The 17,092-nt window shown below is 42.2% G+C and overlaps 1 protein-coding gene across 8 annotated transcripts in view; it reads right to left on the reverse strand.

Moving 5' to 3' along the window:
• DNAAF8 (dynein axonemal assembly factor 8) overlaps positions 1–17,092 on the reverse strand; it is an 83,500-nt gene that overhangs the window by 15,213 nt on the left and 51,195 nt on the right. For 7 of the 8 annotated variants that reach the window (XM_031595298.2, XM_031595295.2, XM_031595299.2 and 4 more), the window contains 9 exons: positions 16,932–17,030; positions 15,748–15,908; positions 14,260–14,407; positions 10,971–11,102; positions 9,346–9,540; positions 7,817–8,143; positions 6,190–6,252; positions 4,902–4,955; positions 2,555–2,724 (listed from right to left, as the gene is read on the reverse strand). In XM_031595298.2, the coding sequence (XP_031451158.2) occupies positions 2,555–2,724; positions 4,902–4,955; positions 6,190–6,252; positions 7,817–8,143; positions 9,346–9,540; positions 10,971–11,102; positions 14,260–14,407; positions 15,748–15,908; positions 16,932–17,030 (1,349 nt within the window). The remainder of the gene's footprint in view (positions 1–2,554; positions 2,725–4,901; positions 4,956–6,189; positions 6,253–7,816; positions 8,144–9,345; positions 9,541–10,970; positions 11,103–14,259; positions 14,408–15,747; positions 15,909–16,931; positions 17,031–17,092) is intronic. The other variant, XM_031595296.2, reaches the window with a different exon arrangement.

Below are 17,092 nucleotides of genomic sequence, written 5' to 3' on the forward strand. Positions count from 1 at the left end.
AATGAAATTGTTCTGTTCCAGACCCTACGCAGAGTGCTTTGAGTTTACGTAACAAACTCTCTTGTCTCTATATCCCTTCTTTCAGCTTTTCCCTGGGAAATGAACAAGCTTCAGGTTAATGATGGTGTTGTTTCTGATGGCTAGAATGGTGTCAGTCAGTCAAGGTGACTTCTCTCCCAGTGCTACACCCCCAGGTCCAGGCAGGGCTCTGTCAGCCAAACCGTGCTTCTGCTTGCTTACATCCTGCCTCTGCACCAGCCTCAATCCGTGTCCTTGCTGGCACCCGAGCAGCTGCAGTGGGATGGCACGTGTGCAGCTGCCTGGAATTCAGTGAGCAATTCTGTTGATGCATACAGAGAGGAAGTTCCAGCTGAGTGCTGGCTCTGGAGGACTAACAGGATTAAAAAGCAGCAGAACTGTTCTTCTGCTTCCAGCATCAGACTCGCAAGGCAGGGCTGGAGGGAATCCATCACATTACTGAGTCTGGGGACTTGCTATGGGCAATCAGAGCAGGTAATCCAAGGGCAGCAGATCAGTCCTGCTGTAGAATCAGATTTTCTAGCTAGCAGCCACAGCTGTGAGTGTCTGCAGTTTGGGATCTGCTGAATCAGTGCAGAAAGGAAAACCTCCATAGGCAGAACTGCCTCTGGAGCAGTTGCTTCTCACAGTCTTAACACTATTGGGTCATGGTAAAAGCTGAGAAGGCAATGTCTGCTCTATTTAGCTGATCTTTGTTTTTATTATCATCATCATTAGCTTTCAGATAAAAAGCATTGCTGCATCTCCTGTGATTGGGTAATCTCAGCAAGCAAAGCATCAGCCCATTTCTTATTGTAGGCCAAAGGCCAGAAGCTGCTTAGAAGCTAAATGCAGTTGGAAAAGCACTGATGTCTGACAGCATGTTGCTGAGGATATGGGTCAGCGTGCAGGTAAGTCATACATTTGAAAGAGGAAGGAGATGCTAGGCACTGCTCCTAGTGAATAAACCCCTAATCTGATGCCATCTCTCTACTTACCCTGGGAGCTCAGCCCTTTCCAGCCTGTGTGATGAAAGTCTTTGGTTATGTTATAAAAATGAGGAGGAGCCTCCGTACAGCAGAAAGCATTTCCTACCATCCATTCCCCATTGCTAAAAGCAGTCTATCATCAAGATTTTTTCACATTCAAGCCCTGCTTTTTTCCATGGACAAAAGCCCAACACTGTAATTCTTAAGCTCGGTCACCAACTCTTCAAGGAAACTGAATCAATGCACAACAGCCACTCCAGCCAGTTTGGGAACTCTGAAAACAAGAGACTTTTTTCCTGAAATAACCTCTCTTCAAACGTATCTTATATCTACATTTCTCCCCGAGGTTGACATTTAGCTTTTGTGCAATGCCTTTTGTTTCAGACGGTGGACTAATTATTTCTGTGTTTAGTTGTGCAATTAAAAGCCTTATTGGAAGTACCTCCTCAGCAATTCTAATGGTCACTGTCCCCCCTCAGCAGAGATCTGTGAATAATTAAAAACCAGATGCTTCTGCCCCATTCCATTGCTATCATGCAGAAAGCAATAATCTTTGCTGATGGATGGTTACGCTGGAGCACTGAGATGTTCCCAGTCTTCTTCTAGAGGACTATTCATGATTTCTACACTATTGTGTACTCCCAACTTAACTCAAGAGCAACATCCATTATAAAGGCTTGCTTTCTGTAAAAGTTAATTGGTTAAGTGTCTTCAGGAAAGCAATCAGCTAACAAGGATTTTTTTGCAAGAAAAGAAATCTAACTCCTCTGCAATGCTCAGCTTTCCATTTCCTGACTTTCACAACGTCTTTATTCTGAGATGATAATAGATGAGTATATTTCAAGTTGGGCGATGAATGAATCCCTACTGCTACAGAAGAGCAGACAAATCTATTTTTAGCTGACAACCCCCCTCAATACCCCAAGGTTTAAAACCCTCCTCATTGACAGCAGAAATAACAGCAACCCCATTTTCTCTATTTGCAGGTCATTCTTACAGGCTCTTGAACACACGTTTCTGGAACAGAGCCTCCACTCTATATGTGATGTAGTGCCAAAATGTAACCTGGCTCTAGGGTTACATATGCCCTGGCAGCACAAAGAAGGTTTCCCAGCTCCCACGTTTAAACACATGGAAGGAAAATGAGGCACATGGGCAGAGCACAGCACACTCCAAGCGATGCTCCACCTGGATTGACTGCAGGGAAGAAACAGGGGACTCCTGTTCTGCAGTTAAGAGTGAGCACTATAAATTAGCAATTTAATGTTCCTGGGAGGTCTGCTGCTCCCAGATCCTCTGAACTTTTGTTTTAGAGAAACCAGGTCTGTTTCTTTATGGCAAACGATAAAAGAAACTGTCAGCATGTCAGCTTGCTTTGTGCCTGGTATTGTACAGATCTGATTGTTCTATATAGCTCGCTTCTAACAATAACCACTAAATCCCGGATGGGAGTTTTTGCTCTTTCAGGAATGGATTACTCACTAGCAAACATATTTTCCCATTCTAATCCTAAACATAGCCAGAGAATGGCCAGGTTCTGAACAAACCTGCTTTGCTTCAGAAGAAAGGAGTCCTAAGGCGACGTCTGGCTCCAGGTGTACGTGTTTCATCCCAACCACAGAGAATTTTTCTAGGTTGAGCTTTCGGAGGATCCTTGCAAGATGATGGCTCCAGGCACCAGGTTTGATCAGCAGCACCGTGCAAAGAATCTGGGCTCCTGTAACGAAGCACAATGGTGAAACCCAAAGCTGCTCTTAAAAACGCAGACCAAACGTACAGCTCTGTGGATGAGCCAGGACAGCACCTATAGAAGAGGGTTGTCTGAAAACTGGCATGAAGTTGATAGGAATTTGAACTAAACAAGACTGTAAAAAAGTTGTGCATGTACATATATATATACATATAAACAATCTACAACAGTCTGGGCTTATAGATTTTTTTTTCCAGGAAGCCTGCTCTATGAATCCAAAAGTTTTACCTGGCAGGCCTGCAGCATGAGACTCCATCCTTTATAGTGTGTGTGAATGCTTTAAGCAGGATAAAACGTCCTTCACACGAGAGTCACCATCCTTGAATGTCTTTAGAATCCGTTTGGATGTGGTGCTCAGGGCCAGGATTCAGTGGAGGGCTGTTAGATAGGGCAGTGTGGTTGGGTTGCAGTTGGACTTTATGATCCTGAAGGTCTTTTCCAGCCTGAGCAATTCTGTGATTCCATGATGAAATCCTTCAGGCAGTTATTTCATTCTTATTCCTCATGGTTTTATCTCTCAGAATTCTGCACCTCTCTGTTAGAGCTACGTTTCAGAGAGGCATTAACAAGTGTGACAGATCCCAGCTGATGTTGTAACCCTTATTATAAGTGGGGATCATGTTTTCTAAAATCAAAATTTCAGCAAAAACTTTTGGCTTTTGATAAAATGTCCCCAGCAGACCTGCCAGCCATACGCTGGAGAAGTAAAACAAAATGGACCACGATAGTTTTACTGTGGTACCAAAGCTCTCCAAAGGCAGAAAACGCCTAATCTCACCTTTAAATGATAGCATTTTCAAATTATTAGCTTCACCAATCTGAAGTGCTACATTAAATCTAAGCCCCTCCATTACTGGGGCTTTAGTTAAGGTTTTGTCGTGATGACACCCTTGAAGATTTACTGTCCAGCACAATGTTGGGAGCAGCCAGCCAGGACCCTCTAACTGCTGGTTCCTGCCCACATCAATTAGATGAAGCATGAGGTAGCAGTGCTGCAAACTGTTAAAACTGATGCATGATGATCTGTTTGTGTACATAAAGCACCATTTTATGTTTCCTGTACACCCCATCACTAATTATACAGATGTTGATGCAACGAAGCATCAACAGTGCTGCATGAAATTTGGTGCATACGGATATTTTCAATTAGCAAGAAGCACGTTGGCGATTCAGTGACAGAGAAATACGGGATCAAAAACAAAAAGCCAGGATGCTGACCCCATTTGGCATGAAAACTCAACCCTTATCCTACACAAAACCTTCCTATTGAAGACCTGATGGTTACATTTCCATGTATTTCTTGAACGGAAAGATGTAAATGCCATAGCAACGGCCTGCAAGTGCAGAAGTGAGGCACTCAGATCCACTCAGCTGCTCGCATACAGTATCAACTACAGGAGCTCACATCAATGTGCATCGCCCTCGTGCTGCTTTCCCCACCATCTGCCGTGTTTCTGGGCAAGCTTCCTCATTCCTGTGGTGTGTGAATCACTGCATGCTGCATATTTATGCTACTTGAGATACCTCAGGAGGGGATCTCCTCATCCCCTGTGCCACCTTGGTCTGCTCAGAGACAAGCACCTAAACCAAGGTGGGACACTCTGCTACCCCAGAGGTGCTTTTCTCTCCCCACTGACTGTAAGTGCCAGCATTCACCAACACACCACTGCCTACAAAGGAACAGCCCCTGCTCACCATGTGCTACCAGGCTTGGCAGCCATCAGACACATCCATCCCTTGTTCTGGCTGTTGTGCAGCTCTCCTGGACTTGCCCAATCTTCCTGGTGTTTGTTACATACATACAATATTTTTAGATCCTTTCCTACGGCCAATGACTCCACAGCTCTCCCCACAGTTATTTACACCAGTTTTGCTTTGATGATGTAACTGAGTCACAGTACCGTATTTATTTTATGCTATTCATATAAAACACTTTATGTATGAGCACGGCTTAAAATAGTGTCAACTGAAGAGAAGCAAATACCAGATCTCCTGTCATGCTTAGAAAAGAGAATGAGAATCACTGCCAGTATTCAAGCCCAAGGAAAACATTGGTATAATCCTTCCACTTATTTCTGGCTGGTACATCTACATGAGTTAGGTTCACAAAATCCAACCACATTTCTAATTTGCTCTTCTCTCACCTGCATGCAAGTAGGCAAACAGTGATTCTGCATGGCATCTCTGGGTCTCTTCCACTAAGCAAGAAAAGCAGATAGATGTGGGTAAGTATATATACGTACATCCTGGGAGAGTAAATTGAGAACAGTGCCACTATCTACATAATGCAGCTAACACTGCTATGACACTCATTTTAAAATGTGATACCAAGGAATTCATGGCTTGATTTCAGACATGGTGGGATGATATCACTGATGAAACCTCAGTGATATTCCCTAGACAGGAATGGTTGACTTCAGAGATTCCCCTTGAGAGTCAGGTATAAGTGAGCCATAACTAAAGCCCATATAAAAATGTTTCCTTCAGTCTAATGATAAACCTGCAAGTGACCCAAAGAGGTGAGGGAAATTTAAGGCACATGTGAATTGAGAATTGTGAATCCTGGATTTCTCTTCCCATTGATCCCTACTGGCAAATTTAAGCAGTGAGATGTGCAAGGTAGATAATAGAAAACCAAAATTTGTTTGCCAAAACAAAGCAATCACCATTCCTTTGTATTTATTACTGTTTGGAATCCATGTATTTCTGTTTCCCAGAGCAACTTATCTGGAAGGTATCTAGCCAGTGTTCTTTTCTTTTAATGAGACTTCTTTCCAAATGTGCATTCTATTTTGCTGGAAATATTAAGAGTGAGTATATAAGGTGAAGGCAGCTCTGAGGTCCTTGCCTTGTAACTTTTAGCTCACATCTTCACAGTATCACTTATTCTCTTCAGCAGTGGAGTGATTTGGAAGAACCAGCATCTGTGAAGTGCCTGGTGGTTTAGTGGCACTGTAATGCAGAGAGCAGAGCTCCTGATGAGGCTTAGGAAATGTGTGTTCTGCTCTGATCTCCATCACTCAGTCACTGGGGAATGAAAACCAGCACCCCTCTAGGCTCCCACTATCCTTTCTGTAAAGCAATGTTGAGCCTGTTGAGACCAACAACTGAAAAGTGCTACAAAAGAGCTCAGATTTTCTCTTCTACATTCCACACCAGCCACAGGCAAGTGGTTGAGGCACGCAAAGAACTGCAGAATAAAGGTGATTCTGGCAACAGTCCTACCACCCCCCAGTACCAGGCAGGGTTATCCAACCTTTACTTCCTAATTGCCCGGGATAATGATGTCTAACTAAAGGTTTACCATTCCATTTTGATGATTCTGACAGAGGGCATGGAGTTATATTGTTTCTTCCATCTATTTTAAGAGTATAAAATAAAATTTTTGTTATTTTTATTCAAGAGGCAACTGGTGCACACTTCTGCCCTTACCTCCAGCCCTGGATGTCTTGCCAGGTGGTGGCAGGTATTTGGCAGTGGGGCGGTGTTCTGGATCTGTAAAAGGAAGATGTGATTTTGTGGATTCACAAATGAAGAACCTTTACTGTTTGGGAGGTGGGGACTAAGGAAAGTAGTCTTGCTTAACTTGGGAAATGGCAGACCTTGCAGTTGCTACAAAATGCTGCAGAGCTGTTCTCTAGCACAAAGACCCTTCCATTCCTCCCACAACAACATACAGAGTGCTAAAGTCATGGTTAGAAGGCACGGCTGTGTCGTGGTGGGAAAGGTGCTATTGTGATTGTTATTTCTCCTCAATAAACTGATCTCACAGTTCTCAATTTCTTATCCTGCCTTCTGGTGTCAAGATAACCTCAGTGAAGGACAGCAATACACGCAGCCTTACAGTTTTATGCAGTAATTTGGGATGTCTGTTGCATTCTGTTTTGAAGGCTTCCTCTTCCTGTTCTCCAAACTCACACAAAACACCCACATAGTTCACTGTCAGATCTGACTTTTGTGATACTAGAATGAGTGGTTTTTTCCTGACACCACCACATTTTCTTCTTTCTATTCAGCAAAGCCAGCTTGTTATTCTGCACTACACAAGCACAGCGTGTTTGACACAAGCATCTAACTTTGTCTTGACAACAAAGGACCTTTCTTCCTCAGAAAAAGATAGGAGAAGAACTATAAATTACAAAGCATGAATGCACTTATGGAACTCTACCATTCCTTCTCAGTTGATATGTGGTGTTATCACAATCTTCATTTATTTATGTGTCTGAACAATCAGAAATCATCAGGTTCAGAACTATTTATCTCCAGGGGTAAGGAGTGAAGCATCCCCAAGAACTTAGGTGACAGTCCAATGTATTCCACTTTAGAAGAAAACAGTGGGAGCTCATGCACTGCTGGTCAAAAGTATCCAATATGAATAACATCTCAGTCTGCACAATGATCTAAAGAGGTGTGGGCTACACATTTCTTGGTACAGGAGGAAGCTAACAGGTTTTCAGTGCTGAAAGATCAATGCTAGCATATATCATTGAAGTCTGAAGTTTTGACAACAGAGGTCTCCATTCCTCATGAACTGTTCACTCTGTGCCAGCATGAAAAGAAATTCAAGAAAATCTGCTTGCTTCAGCTCTTGTAGATTGGAAGTACCTTCATCTCCCTGAGTACAGGGCAAGCTCAGGGCATCTAGACTGAAGAAGTCAAGCATCACAATGACATGCCCACATATAGATGGGATAGATCACGGCCTCTGTTTCCCAGTTTCTCTCTTATACACAGAGAGAAAGTATACAGAATATTATTTACTGGTCCTGGTAACTCTTGTGATGTCTGTGAAGCATTTGAGTAGCTTGGAATCCTCAGAAAGGGAACCAGGCCATGTGTTATATTAATAGGCCAACCTGCAGATGACCTCACCTGGCTCCTACAGATTTAATATCCCTGATCATATAGCCAATGAATAATTTAAACCCAAATAATTAAGTTTTTCTGTGCCTTAGAAAAAAAAAAAAAACCAACATAGAAAAGGATTTGTTCATCCAAGTTCAATAAATTCCCAAGCACCCTGTATCTAAGAATTGTAAACAATAAAGGCATGGCTTACCAGCTACAAGATCCTTCTCTGTGAAGAAAAGGATGGCTTGTCTGAACGTTACCTCTGGGGTCAAGGCCATTACTCTCTGCAGAGCACTGTCACCTTCGTTTAGCTCCTCCCTGCACTGTGTGAATCTCTTTAATGCATCTTGAAGGACTTGGAAGGCATTGATCCGCCGTAACGCACACACAAGGACTGGATTAGACATCAGTGTATCAAGGCTTGTCCACCAGGAAGCATCTCCAACCTCAAAAGGAGTTACTTCTTTTGCCTGATGTCGAGTGAGACGGGGCAACCACTTGAGACCTAGAAGCTCAAACCCTGAACCAGGTCCTTCTGCAAGTCAAAGAAAATATTGTTAGTATCAGTTGACAGCATCTGTTTCATAAAAGTCATAGTATTTTTGGAGACAAGTGTTCTAATTTATTAGACCAGAAGTCTCGAAGTTGCTTTGACTTCACTCCCTGCTGGATCCAAAACAGACTGTAATGCAGATACAGAAAAACTGGGAAAATAATAATAAACCACAATTTAATGTTGATTTGTCTCTAGAGCAACTTAACATTGTTTGTAAAGTGGTCTTATTTCCAATGTAACGAGACATTTAAAACAAGGGAGGTTTAGACTGGATGGAAGAAAAAAAGTTTTTTTGTGTGATAATGGTAGTAAAACAATGGAAGAGGTGGTGAGTGCCCGTCCTTGGACAAGGTCAGGCTGGACTAGGCTCTGAGCACCTGACAGAGCTGTAGGTGACCCTACACTGCAGGGGAGTTGGATCAGACAGCCTTTAATGATCCCTTCCAACTCAAACAATACTATGATTCTATGATGTTTAGAGGCTCAATCCATGTATTCAGGTTGCTGGAAGTTTCTGTCAGCTGGAATCTCCTCTTTGCCTACTGTGATATAGATCTCACTAAACATCCCCTTCAAGAGAACAGGACATAGAATGAGAGCAGACAGTATGCCAGACTTCTGCCCTTTATTAGGACAGTGACTGCATTATTGCACACTAATACAATCTGCATCATGAAATTACATACAATCTTCATCTTGTTAGCACCTGACAGCACTCATCATTTGTGATCATTTAATGCATGGGACAGTGTCATCATTCCTCCTTTGCATGAGGAAATGAAGCATTAAGAGGTGTGCTGTCTTGCTTCTGGTCACAAAGGATGTCAGTGGACCAGCAATAATAGAATTTGTGACTTCCCAATTCCTGTTGCTGTGCCTTCCCTGCACAGCTGCATTATCTCTCGCTGCTTAGAAGGCAGGGAAAACATAAAAGGCTTAGCACAGATTGGAACTACTTTGACCCTCTCTGAAGAAAATGCCCACCTGTGTCAAATGGAACGTGGCCTTGCCCACTAACTAGCCATGACAAATTCTTCAGCACTTCTGGCAGGTAAATGAAGAAATCATTTGTTCGAGTATGCATCTCTTTTTTCAAAGCTTTCTGGCTATGATAAAAGCAGCCAGACAGGCTCAACTTTCCTGATCAACTTCTACAGCCTCCCCCAGGAGCCAACAATCACCTGCACTCTGATACTGATTATTGCTCCCAGGAAGAAGGATCTGGCAAAGGAGTTCTCCAGCACTGTTGATAGCATCCATCCCAACCAGTGTCAGCAGGACTACTTGCTCCATTTCAGGATCAGAAGCAAATATTCGGTTGCAGAAAAAATCCAGAGGAATGTTACACGGGTCTGGAACTGCACTGAAGTCTCCTCCTGTCCAGAGACATCATCCAAATAAATACTGCCCATAAACAAACATCCATTCCTGTTTAGCAAAAAGGAACTGGCTAATTCTCTATTAGGTGGTGCATCACTGTGATGCTGCAGCTCAGCACAGCTCGAAAAAGAAACACATGTGAGGAGCAGAATCACAGCAAATCCTCACTAATTAGTTACACTCCTTAACTGGAATTGCTTTTGGCATGTAAAGCAAATATACTCAAATCCTAATTTTGATGTCCTTATTCACACTGTTAAACAGTGCTGATAGATCTGTAGCAAAATGATTTAAGGCATAAATTTCAGACTGATAACTAAGGCTTGGCTTTACATTAAATTGATACTTCATTTTGTGTTCTAGGAGATTACATAGCATGAAACTGAGGACAGAAGCAGGAGACACTGTGTTATGCACATATCCATTGTCCTATCAGGAACAACACAGCCTGCAGAATTCCCAGTCCCATCAGAAAGCTGTGCTTGATTCTATAAAAGTGCATGAATATTTAAGCAACTGTACAGATTAACACCCATGTACTTAATTATTCCCACATCTTAGCATTTCACAATGAAAGAAAAAAGTGAATGACATGCACTGGATTTCCCCCTCCCTCCCCTCACAATTTATGTTAATTTGGTTTTAGGGAGAGATAAGAGTAGAGGAATTGGCTCCAAGTTATGCCATAGGAGGTTCAGGTTGGATGTAAGGAAAAAATTCTTCTCCAGAAGAGTGGTATATAAGCAGCATTACCTGCAGTTAGTAAAATAAACTTCTGATTACTGTAACATCCAAGCATACAGAACAAGTAGTTCTAGGACTCTCCAACCCATTTGAGTCATAAATTTGTAACAAGTTTACTTGCTTTTCCAAACCTTACCAATTTTCCAGCTTTGAATGAATGAGTTACTGACATGAATTCAAGTGTATACATTGAAATTAAGGACTTCAGAGTAAAGAGAAATGAAAAAGTGCCTTCTCTGCAACTGCAGAGGAATTACAGCTGCCTACGTGCATCACTTCAGCAAATCCTAGTTTTACATCCTGAACGAGTGATTTATCTCGTTTGAATATTTTGACTTCTCTTTGAAACTATGTCACATCGGTAGGATTCTTTTAATTCTGGCAATTTTAAGGCTTCACTGGTTGTGGTTAGGTCATATTTAATGTAAATGTAAGTAAAAATAAATTATTTAATCTACTTTAAAGTTATTTCCGTATTGCTTTTCCATGGATTCTTCCATTCACTTTGCAGAAGCAGAAGACATTCAATGAGAGTTTTTATAATTGAAGGACACTGGAACACTAAATGAGTTACTGTAGTGAATGAGCATAGTCCTAATGTTCTTAATCGGGGAAATCTTCTGATAAAAGTTGTCAGACTTAACAAGAGACAGAATACTGCATTCCCATAACCTTTACCTACCCAGCATCTGCAGCACGTTCTCAGTGTAAGGAGCCACGTGGAAGCACATGGAGGAGTCCAGCCTGGCTCTGGCAGGCAGGCTGCTCTGCCTGTTGCCAAGGAGGCCTTGCTTTGCCAGTTCATTCATCAGTCCTGTGCACAAAACAAGAGTGTGTGAGGAGCACAAAGCCCTGTGATGCAGTCTGACATGAAAACCACGCTTCTTATCAAGCATTTTGATTCATCTGACCACAGATGCATTGCAGAGACATCTGTATGGGGTCACACTGAGCTTGCCTCATGAAACGCAGTTCCATCATTCCCTCTTCCCCAACCCAGATTCACATACAGTCAGGAAGGGGGCTGTTGAACACTGAGAGCTGGTCACAGCTTTCTCTGGATTCACCTCTGCCTTCTGGCCAGGACTCCATTTGTTTCAGCTACAGACAGTGGACTGAGATATGGAATGCACACACACAATATCCTACACAGCTCCTGAACTGTAGCAGGTGTCCTAAGCAAGTTGTTGCCCACAAGAAAAGATAGCTCTAATCTTGAACCCACTGTTTGAGTCCAGACACTCAGTATCAGCAGCAAGGCCAATATTCTGCATCCTACACAGCAGCACCAGGCCAGAGAGCCATTGTAAGGTTAATAGATGTAAATCCCAGTCTGGAAAATATCTTAACTCCGCTTTTACAAGTACTAAGTGCTAGAAACTAACAGTCATTGCTCCCATTCTTTCCCAAAGGGCCAGGCTATGCACAGGCTGTGCACTAACATACTGGCATAGAGTGCAGTTTCACAACAATTGGTAGTGTTTTACAGTAATATTTCAGACATTTTTTAAGGTTTGTTATTTTTAAAGTTATTTTGCACAAATCTTTGCTTTCCACTCTACAAGCCTGTCAACAATTTACTGCAGTGTGGCATGGAAAATGGATTATTAGCAGTAGGCATTGATGACAAACCTCAGATGCCAAATGTGGCACTGACACAGATTTGAGCTTGTCCCACTGACAACTACCTACCTGCTTTTTAAAATTCAGATGGCAAAAATAAATGAAACCTCCTTTCAGTACCTGAAGGATGCTACCATCCAGTACTTAAATGGGTCCTATAAAAAGCTGGAGAGGGACTCTTTATCAGGAACTGTAGAGCTATGACAAGGGGTAGTAGCTTTAAACTAGAAGGGAGATTTAGGTTAGATATTAGGATGAAATTCTTTACCCAGAGGGTAGTGAGGCCCTGGCTCTGCTTTCCAGAGAGCTGGGGATGCTGCATCCCTGGAGGTACCCAAGGCCATGGATGAGGCCCTGAGCAGCTTAAGCTGGGAAAAGGTGTCCCAGCCCACAGCAGGGGGTTGTAATTAAATGGTCTTTAAGATCCCTTCCAGCCAAAACCATGCTGTGATTCTGTAACTTGCCATAACTCATCCTAGAGAATTATCTGCTGCCTGTTCAAACATAGCGAAGGAAAGCTTGGTCAAAAATTGATGGTGTTGACTCTCAATAAAGAAATATTTCCTATAGGCACCTATCTCTCTGCTCCATTTCAAGAATGACTGTTGAAGTTTGCTTTGCTTTGAAGACTGAGCAGTGGTGAACATCAAAGAAGTAACTGCTTATCAGGGGTTTATTGATTAAAAATACAAAACTGCTTAGTATGGTTTTGACCCTACTGAATTCCTACTGCTGTTCTACACTTCCAAGCAGCTAAGCCAAAGCTTATGTGGCAACAACAACTTTCCTCTCCAAGGCTCTTGAATATAGAATAAGCTAGTTCTCTGGATCACTTCTGAAGCAAAGAGGGTACAAAAGAGGCATTTGCAGGATCTCTCTACAAAGGAAAAAAAGAAATGACAGCTCTACAATGAGAGCAAACATTTTACCCTTCCTGAATATTCTTTGTCCCAGTATCCACATAGATATTTCTACTGCAAATTTCGCTATGCAAAACAAACACTTTGAATGTCATCTGCAGCACTTTTTGAGGGAAAAAGCAGAAGCTATATTTCTTTAGTGAGCAACTTTCCTTAGGTCTGCAGGCAGTAGGGGACACGGTGCTGTAATTAGTCTGCCATGATTAATCCATGGGGTCTAAATAGGTTTTCAGAACATATTGTGATGGTTTTTGGAAGAAAAAGAAGAGGACTTCTTGAAGCTTTTTTTTTTTTTCTTTCCTCCAAAAACTTTAAATGTTCTTTTCTATTGAGGATGGATTATAAGAGGTAAAAGGCAATGGATGAATGCCTCCTTCAAGAGCAAGCTGCCATGGTGTAATGGAGGGGTCAGCAGCTGTTCTGGAACTGTTCAGGCTACAGTGACCCACTTATCACAGCAGTCTAAAGGGCAGGTTGTGAAAAAGCAGACGCTGGAATGGACTGTCCTGCTGCAGGCAATTTGCCTACTGCCAGGGCAGGAAGAAGCAAGCAGGTTAGAGTTCTCTGTTCTGTGCTGATCACTGCTGCTTCTGTGATTTTCCTTACTTATGGCCAACGTCAGTTTATCCTTAGGAAAACTAAATAACTAAATAAATCAGAGAATCAGAACAGAGTTTGAATGAACTAAGAGGATTTGGGGCAGCTACTTCTCTGTTCTTTTGGCAGTCTCTACATACAAAATTAGTTGCAGTTCGGATGCTTGCAAGTCACAAGCACACAGAATTCTGGGCTGAGGTTGACAGAATTGTATGATATCCTCAAGCCCAGTGACACGCATTTTTGGTAGCCTACTTCTCTGGGAAGTAATAATACCTAAGAGAAAACATGAAGCCAAGCCCATTACAAAGGTGTATAGTGGGAAGCCAAGAAGTCATGAATTCAAACAGAGGAGGGGAATTCCTTGACATAATTTGGCATAAGGGGAAAAAAACAGTTCTGTACGTGGAGAGTAAAGCATTGGAAGAGAGGACCAAGAGAGGTGGTGGAATCTTCGCCCTTACAGATCCCCAAGCCTTGACTGCACAAAGCCTTGAGCATCCTGGTCTGAATTCATTGCTGAGGCTGTGTTGAACAGGACATTGGGTGACTGACCTTCTGTCACCCCCTCCAACATAAATTATTCTATGATTCTAAACTCAAAAGGATTTCAGTGCTAAAGATCAAGTAATTGGCAAAGATCAATCTGCTGTGTAGAAGTGGCTGATCTAGAAAAATGGGCCTGGAGATTCAGACAGCAAAACTATCAGGCCCCAGTATCCTCAAATCTTCCCACAATGTAACATATTTGGCAAGGCTTCTGACCTTTAGTTCAGATGCTCTAAAATGCAAACCTTCTTTGCTGAGGTTTTTGAACAGTGAAAGCATTACCTTTTACCAATGCAAGAATATGATGACTAGCATCCTCCTTTCTCAGCAACAAGACAAGACAGTGCACATGTGGTTCAGCAGAAAGCTCTCCTCTTGCAGAACTGTTCTCAGGAAAACTAGAAATCTTGCCAGGGCAAAATACAGCGATCTGAAATAACAAGGACCAGATTAGACTACTAAATCCAGATTTAATCACTACAGGGCTCAAGCAAACAGTTAAGTTCTGATGGTGTATGAAGATAAAGCACATCAGTGAAACCACATCAACTTCTATTAACTAGGTGTTCATTTGTCATCTCTTCACGAGACAGAGGAATTTAACTTAAATCTCATGAAAAGACTTAATATAAAATGTTTTGCTCTACAACTGGGCTGAACAAAAATCACAATGGTTATAAATGCAGAGAATAAGTGGTAGTATTCTAAATTACTCATTCAAAAATGATCTTGAACCCCAAGTCCTGAAACACTTAGCACCAGAGAACACATTAAAACAATAATTTCTGCTGCTGCTATCTTCTGAAATAGCCACTTAGGAGCATGCCCCAGATATCTGCCCATTTTTGCTGTAGTATTCCATAAATAGGCATTGCTTTAATTCTACAAGATATGATGGGCAGGGAAAGTGTTCTTCCTCATGCTTGATTAGAGAACAAGCAGAAAAGAAGGCTTTTGTGCAGTTTAGTTTGCAGAATGATACGTTTCCTTATTAACATAGGAAACAACTCTAAGCATGAACATTTGAAGTGAAGGAACTCAGCCCTTCGTAAGACAAAGCGTCATAGGATTCCTGGGTGATTTACTGTGTAAGAAGTACAGAAATGGACTTCTTGTGCAAATTCAACTGTATTTTTGCATTTATGATCATTTATTTCCTTAAGTTGACATGTTGAAATGCCAACTTTGCTCTAACTCAACTCAAATAAATCTATCATGTTACACAGAGCTTGAGAGAAAGAAAAAGGTTATTTTTGAGGATAGGAAAGCTCTTCTTGCAAGCCATCCGAATGCATTAAATTAGGGGACTACTTCATGCTGAAAGGCCATAAGCAGACCCAGAGGGAAGAGTCATACATCAGTCTGTTAGACAAAGACTGTTCTCCTGAATACAGGTTTGCAGATCAGAAATCGTTATTTTCATTTATGAGGTTACCGTCTGTCCTTTCTTATTTTGAGATCAACGGCAAAATTAATGTTTGCTTTAGTAGAAGCAAGCCTGTTTATGCTTAGGTTCAACGAGAGGCTTGGGCTTAGTGGGATTTTCTTACTAATGAAGAAAACCAAACCATCAGCACTGAAAGAAACCAGAACGCCACTCACAGGAATACACAGAACACAGGTGCTGGCTAGCTGGTAAAGAGATGATGAGTGTCCTGAAGAACACTTGCTACAGGAGTGTCAGCTCACACATCCATAAACTTACAACGTAGTAAGTTTCAAAAACGTGAAGCCAAGTTATACAACCAAGCAGTGCATTCTGTCTGGTACCTGATTTGTTGTCATGCTCAGCACAATGGCTTGCTCGTGTGAAAGCTGCAGCTGTCTGATTCCTTGCAGAGCAAACCCTCGACGAGTACAGATTGAAATCACATTACCATATGCATGAGGAGGTACCAGAGGTGACACTGTCAAAATGATGTCCCCTAGATCTAAGAGAAGGTAAGAAAAGCTGTGGTATTACTGCAAAGAAACTCTCAGCAGACAGACCCTACTCGAAGCACATCCCAAATAGAGACACTGTATTTCATGGTTTATTTCTTCTATCCATCTTATAATGGCTGCTATCAGAAGCCAACATACAACAGTAAAGCTTATGGCATTATCAGTAATCTCTTTGTGAATCATCTATTCCAGACATTCTATCTCATAAAGCCTATCCAGCCATCTACGAGCTACTCATCTATCTTTGAGATATCCGTGCTCTCAGTCCCTGTGATGGCTGTGTGTCCACCCCCAACAGGCTGTGTTTGAGCAAGCTGACAACACTTAGATCCCCAGAAGACTAAGAATAAATCTGGCCAATGTGATGAGTAACTAAATGAGGTCAAGACTGGCTGTTGACTTGTCTATTACAAGGCGTGTGAGGCAGTCTCAGCTATTCCTCTCTGGTAGTCTGCAGGACCACAATTTACACAGCCTTGACCACCACAAACCTCTTCAGCCCAGTCTTTACTCTTCATCCTAGAGGCTGGCACATGGCATAGGCTACAGAATCTTTGGACCAGCCTCTGATCATGATGTTACTCTGCTCTGGCTTGGTACCACCTGTGGCTTCACAGACTCCTGTCTTTGGTGATCCTAATGGCACCAGCCTGCTCTGTTCTGAGTTTCCCTCCTACCTAAGCTTCAGCCACTAGGTCTGGTTACTCGTGCTCTGCTTGTATTCCTCACCCCACACAAGTCCATAGAAGCAACTAGAGTTTATATTGGGTTAGAATCTCACATTATTTAACTTCTGATTTTTATGTTTAACTCCAAGCTCACTGCCAACAGGGTGGCAGATCTGTGTAACTTGCCAAGAAAGCTCTGAATAAACAAAATTCAGGGTTGCAGGTGGTAAGATTTTGGTTCATCTCTAGTAAATAACACTTAAAGAAAACAAACATTTCTTTTCACATGCACACATCCCAAATTAATGGGAAATCTGCTAAGGTCAGTAGAACTTTTCTTACTGGGATGAAGCATACACATCTTGTGGGTGCAGCAGCATATTTGTTCTGCATGCTCTGCACGGGTGCATCTTTCCATCTCAAGGAGAAGCTGCTGAAGACCTGGCGGAAGGAATAAGTAAATGCATCCTTTCCTTAACACACCACAGGGTGTCTGCTCCCAG

The sequence above is a fragment of the Phasianus colchicus genome, chromosome 16, assembly GCF_987193195.1.
Source record: "Phasianus colchicus chromosome 16, bPhaCol1.hap1.1, whole genome shotgun sequence".
Taxonomy (NCBI): domain Eukaryota; kingdom Metazoa; phylum Chordata; class Aves; order Galliformes; family Phasianidae; genus Phasianus; species Phasianus colchicus.